The following is a 5,531-nucleotide window of genomic DNA, read 5'->3' as shown; positions in this document are numbered from 1 at the left end:
CCAGGAAAAACTCATTAATTACTTGCGTAGTAGTTACTCATTGCGTTATTTTTATCAAATGAAAATTGAATGAAAAACTAATCCACGTAGACATTAAGTTTTTAAAAAGCATATTTCTAGAAATATTGATAAGTTTTAATCATAATTTTAATATTTAAAGGCTGCAACTCATTTAACATTGTTGTTATTGATGTTATTGTTTATTTATTATTTCTGCGCATTTAGTACTGCGCAGGCGCGAGACAATCGCACGTTGCAGCGCTGCAGGCCGCAGTTGTCAAACAAACAATTCCAAACCGAATCATTCGAACGAGCGCAGTGGCGAGTTCGACACGTTCGGCGCGTTTGCGTCGGAAAATGAGTAGAGTTTTGTAAGTTCAAGTGCATCACATCGCAATGACGCCCGTGAACGGTCCTATTCTTCTCTCCTTGGCATTCACCGTCGTCTTCCTCGCCGGCCTTGTTTCTTTCCTCACCGACTACGAAACGGGGAAATGTGAGATGACGTACATGTTTGAATATCCGCAGTTTGTGGTAAGGTTAAATCCTAGATAATTGCCTGTGCCGGTTCCCTTAATTAAGCGTTGGATAATCCGATCTGGATTAGATAACGTGCAGTTGACACACCTTTACTATTTCATAATCAACTTGATACGTGTCTCCTTTGATATGAGCAGATAGCTAAAAATAACTGCGTTATTTTTAAAAAATTGTTCATTTGCAGCGCGTTTCGCATGATGTGGACCTGAAGTATAAAAAGTACGGCCTGTACGCTTATAGCGAGGGCCAGCTGACTGAAAAGGCTAGGAGTATGGTATTTGATGGCATTCCAGTACTTTTTATCCCTGGAAGCGGCGGCTCTTACCGGCAATGTCGCTCGTTTGCATCAATTGCTCTGCGAAAGGCGCAAAACTCTCGTACGCGCTTTCACTTCGACTACTTTTCGGTTGACCTGAACAACGAACTAAGCGGATTGAATGGAGCTCTTCTACAGGATCAATTCGACTATGTCATTGCATCAATCCAGCGGGTGCTGGAGCTCTACTCTGAGAACCGGGCTCCTCCCAAAAGTGTTATACTCATTGGTCATTCAATGGTAAATTCTTTTTAGCCTTCTTGCATTTATTTTTATTTAAATCTGTGTTTTTATAGGGTGGAGTATTGGCAAAGGCAGTCATTTCTCAACTTCCATCCAATTCCAACCTCGTCCCTATCGTAATCGCACTCTCAGCGCCTTTAACCCGTCCAGTTCTTTCACTCGATTATTTCTTCGAGCGCTTCTATTCGAGAATGAACGACCATTTCCAACCGCCTGATTCCACCGCGTTTATTACCGTTGCCGGGGGCTTCAACGACTTCTTAGTTCCACCATACCTTACTGAAGGTGGTCACATCCACGTGGCAGCAACACAGGTTCCCAAAAGTTGGGTCTCCACCGACCACCTTTCAGTTGTGTGGTGTAAGCAGCTGATTTTGGCTAACAATCGTGCGTTGTTTGAGTCTGTGGATCCACGAACCATGCAACTATATACAGATCGTGATACTGTCCTCGCCGTGTTCCGTCATCATCTTGTACGCCACAGTGGTACAAACATTCACGAGTTGGATCGTTACGGGAAGGAAGTTCAGCTGGCACACGGTGGTGACTGGAACGAAGGTGTGTACCGGCAATTTTCGGTGCGTTTACCGAAAGGCACTCGCGAGACGCGCTGGTATATTATCCCCTTGGTCATGAAGCCCCAACACGAACATCTTACTTTGGTCGGGGTGAACATGAAAGCTGTCGATTGGGTTTATGTGTGCGCGGCGAGTAGTGTCCGAAATGATCAGAGATTTTGGTAAGAAAATCCAAAGATATTATCTTGCCTAAATAATTTTCATGAATATTTTATTGCTTTCAGCGAAAACGGACATCATCTTACCCACCTGTCCGAGATATCTCCATCAGTGCGTTATAAGCGCCGCACGCTGCGTATAAACATGCACGATTTGAAGATGAACCACACCACAGCAACACACGTTGCTGTACGTGTTATGCCCACCTCGGACTATGCTGCATTGCACATTGACATCAATGATCCCGACACCCGACACTTGATTTTCAACTATGGCCCTTCATTCTTCTCTTTCGGACCTAAGGAAGTTTTGCCTTTAACCGTGGAAAAAGCTGTGCACTATGACATCATGTTACCGCAGCTAACGCAGTTGATACAATCGTATACCTTGTATTTGGAGGCAACTTGTACAGGACAAGGACATCATGCTACTGTGTCTTTGGAAGTTCCATGGAATCATCACGATCTTCACCAATTTTACACGTAAGTTCGTCATGAAGTTTCAAGATTTTTGCTAATTTTGCTAATTACTTTTGCTATTTTAGTGATGCGCTGAAGAAACCAATGACTTTCAAGCTGTACAAACCTCGTCCACCAGATGAAGTTGAGTATGCTTCCCTGCGGCTGACGTTGGATCCCACCTGCCGTTATAAAATCTCCATGACAAATAATTATGACTACGGCATGATGGCACGTTTTTACATGCCAATGTTGATTGCGAACGTAGCCGCTGTGATTCTGTTGACGTTGCGTGGCCAATTGAGCAATATCGAGACGAAAGAACGCTGCTCGTTCATTTTCACCGCGCTGAAAGAGGGCGTCAAGCCGTATTATGTGGTGACGAGTGTGAAGATCCTCTCGCGTCTGCTCGCATTCGATGCTCCAATCATTGGACCCTCCGACAGTCATATCCTTGTCGATGAGAACATCGATATTCTCCTGCTTCCACTAGTAATGTACTCGGTCAGTGTTGGCATTGTTTGGTTGCTCGCACTTGGGCTGTCCATCTCTTTGATCTGCTTCGAGTCGACGTTTCACAAACTTGGTGTAAAATTCTTCACCAAGACGTTTGCAGGTCGTATTGGTTGGACGGATCATTTGCTCAAAGCTTTTGATAAGATTCCTGGCGTTGTCGCTTGCGTGCTGATTGCGATGAGCTATTCGACTTGTGGGGGATTGGCTATTTGTTTGGCAACGATTTTCTATTTTCTGAAGTTGACGCAAATGGCTCAAGATTTGATTGAGGATCTTGTTAAGGGCGTGGCTAAATCAATTGCGTACAAGCTAAGGGATAGGATTTGGCGAAAAGTTAAAGAACGCTGGTTTAAAAAGAAGCAGCCAGCAAATCAAGGAGCTTTGAGTATTGAAACTGACGAAAAATTAGCTCTGCCTTCTTCTGAAGATCAGGTAGAACCGGGAACATCGGGAGCGAATGCTGGTTCGTCTGGTGATCAACCAGAAGTTCTCCTAGAAGAAACAGAGGATGACGACGACGGTTTCGAGAAACCAATGGAGTTTGAAGTTCTGACGCCAGGAGAACCAGAAAAAGTGACCAAGATGGACGGTAATAAATTAGTCGAGCTGCTCAACAATCAAATGTCTGAGAACGCCAATCAGGATGGCAGCACCACCGACAGGGATAGCTCTGTTGACGAGCAGTCGTTTGCCGACAAATTGAGTTTTGGGATTGGATGGATTAAAGAAGCCATGGAGAACAATGAAATCTTCTTTCATTTCACCATGTTTCTGCTTTACCTTTCAGTTGCAGTATTGAACATCCCATCGGTATTAACCTGGGCTAGAAACTACAAGTAAGTTGTGCACTTCTTTATGTCATAGCAACATTGCAATTGAATTTGGAAATTTTCAGGTATAATAAATCATTGATACCAGATCCAGTATTCCTGCCGGCATTGATCTTAAGTGCTTGTGCAGCACCGCTATGGCAACTAGAGTTTCCACGAGTTGAGAGGAAATACTTCCGGCTGATCTCTTATGTCGTGTATTTGGCAGCGGTTCTTGTATTGGTGTACGGCGTGGTCTCGATTTACAGAATTTCGTTCATTATGTCCATTGTGGTCGCCGTGGTGACCCTACATCAATTGTTGGCTCCCAACAAGCCTAAGGTTGAAACCGCAGTGGATGACGTACCCGCGCAACCTGAAGAGCCGGTTGAAGCCGAAACCGATTCGTACAGCGAGCGAGTCAAGGCAAAGTGGGAATAAATACAATTTTTTTTTGTTTACCAATAGTCATGTATCTAAATGGCTATGATTAGTTTAATTTCGGTTTTTTACTCTGTGATATCACGCTGAAAATAAAATTTGTTGTGTAACTTTTTCTTTGATTTAATTAGGCTGTAGTTGTAGCTTTCGAAGCAGTTTATTGTTAACAGTGGGAAATATAACCACTAGGTTTTACTTTAAGATCTAATTTCAAGAAGCAAAGAGCTTATTCAAATAATCTCGACAAATATTTTCAGAGAAACTAACAAAAATGTCAATTTTGTGATTCGAAACACTAATTTTTTATTGTTTTAGGGATTTTCCACCTGAATCCGATACCGTAGACGAACCATTCTTGCATTAGATTGTAAGTATTAAATTTCTCTATCATTCTCCTAAATAAATGTTTTGATTATCTCGCGAATTAACCCTTAAAATTGCATTTTTGTGTTGCGAAGGACTAATTTTTGATGGTTTTAGGGATTTTCCACCTGAGTCCGATATCGTAGAAGAACCATTCTTTCAGCAGATAGTAAGTATTAAATTTCTCTATCGTTTTCATCAATAAATTTCGTGATTATCTCACGAATTAACCCTTAAAATTGCATTTTTGTGTTGCGAAGGACTAATTTTTGATGGTTTTAGGGATTTTCCACCTGAGTCCGTTATCGTAGAAGAACCATTCTTTCAGCAGATGGTAAATATTTCATTTCTCTATCGTTTTCATCAATAAATTTCGTGATTATCTCACGAATTAACCCTTAAAATTGCATTTTTGTGTTGCGAAGGACTAATTTTTGATGGTTTTAGGGATTTTCCACCTGAGTCCGATATCGTAGAAGAACCATTCTTTCAGCAGATAGTAAGTATTAAATTTCTCTATCGTTTTCATCAATAAATTTCGTGATTATCTCACGAATTAACCCTTAAAATTGCATTTTTGTGATGCGAAGGACTAATTTTTGATTGTTTTAGGGATTTTCCACATGAGTCCGATATCGTAGAAGAACCATTCTTACAGCAAATTGTAAGTAATAAATTTCTCTATCATTCTCCTAAATAAATATTTTGATTATCTCACGAATGAACCCCTAGAATTGCATTTTTGTGTTTCGAAGGACTAATTTTTGCTTGTTTTAGGGATTTTGCACCTGAGTCTTATATCGTAGGAGGACCATTCTTGCATCAGATTGTAAGTAATTAATTTTTTTATCATTTTCCTAAATAATTTTTCTGATTATCTCACGAATTGAACCTCAAAATCGAATTTTTATGTTCGCAGGACTAATTTTTGCTTGTTTTAGGGACTTTGCACCAGAATCTGACATCATAGAAGGACCATTCTTGCATCAGATTGTTAGTATTAAATTTCCTTATCATTATTTTGAATAACTTTTGTTATTATTACACAAATTGACTCCCAAAATGTATGCTTGTGTGTTTTCTTTAATAAAGAATATTTTTAAGTTTT

General features: G+C 40.7%; 1 protein-coding gene across 4 annotated transcripts; it reads left to right on the top strand.

The window, feature by feature from the left end:
* The first annotated feature begins 301 nt into the window (after positions 1 to 301).
* On the top strand, positions 302 to 5,531 carry PGAP1 (GPI inositol-deacylase). Of its 4 annotated transcripts, none has more exons than XM_065300547.1 (12): positions 302 to 534; positions 725 to 1,096; positions 1,153 to 1,838; positions 1,902 to 2,318; positions 2,381 to 3,646; positions 3,706 to 4,427; positions 4,541 to 4,592; positions 4,706 to 4,757; positions 4,871 to 4,922; positions 5,036 to 5,087; positions 5,201 to 5,252; positions 5,365 to 5,531. In XM_065300547.1, exons 1-6 carry the CDS (start codon positions 397 to 399, stop codon positions 4,058 to 4,060), a joined length of 3,234 nt encoding a protein of 1,077 aa, XP_065156619.1. In that variant the 5' UTR covers positions 302 to 396; the 3' UTR covers positions 4,061 to 4,427; positions 4,541 to 4,592; positions 4,706 to 4,757; positions 4,871 to 4,922; positions 5,036 to 5,087; positions 5,201 to 5,252; positions 5,365 to 5,531. The 4 variants fall into 4 exon arrangements, with proteins under 4 accessions (XP_065156619.1, XP_065156629.1, XP_065156635.1 ...); XM_065300557.1 differs by having other exon boundaries at positions 5,343 to 5,531; XM_065300563.1 differs by lacking the exon at positions 4,706 to 4,757.

The sequence above is a fragment of the Atheta coriaria genome, unplaced genomic scaffold (genome assembly GCF_025399875.1).
Source record: "Atheta coriaria isolate IRGN ID8LTWV9N9 unplaced genomic scaffold, Caltech_Dcor_3.1 hic_scaffold_1_pilon, whole genome shotgun sequence".
In the NCBI taxonomy this organism is placed as follows: Eukaryota; Metazoa; Arthropoda; class Insecta; order Coleoptera; family Staphylinidae; genus Dalotia; species Dalotia coriaria.
This window is presented reverse-complemented; position numbering and strand designations above follow the sequence as displayed.

What these genes read in the sequence shown, in the direction of transcription:
- PGAP1 (XM_065300570.1), top strand. Translation starts at nt 397, where the DNA reads ATGACGCCCGTGAACGGTCCTATTCTTCTCTCCTTGGCATTCACCGTC. An exon ending in GATCTTCACCAATTTTACAC is followed by an intron (nt 2,319 to 2,380) that starts GTAAGTTCGTCA and finishes TTGCTATTTTAG; the next exon opens with TGATGCGCTGAAGAAACCAA. An exon ending in ACCTGGGCTAGAAACTACAA is followed by an intron (nt 3,647 to 3,705) that starts GTAAGTTGTGCA and finishes GGAAATTTTCAG; the next exon opens with GTATAATAAATCATTGATAC.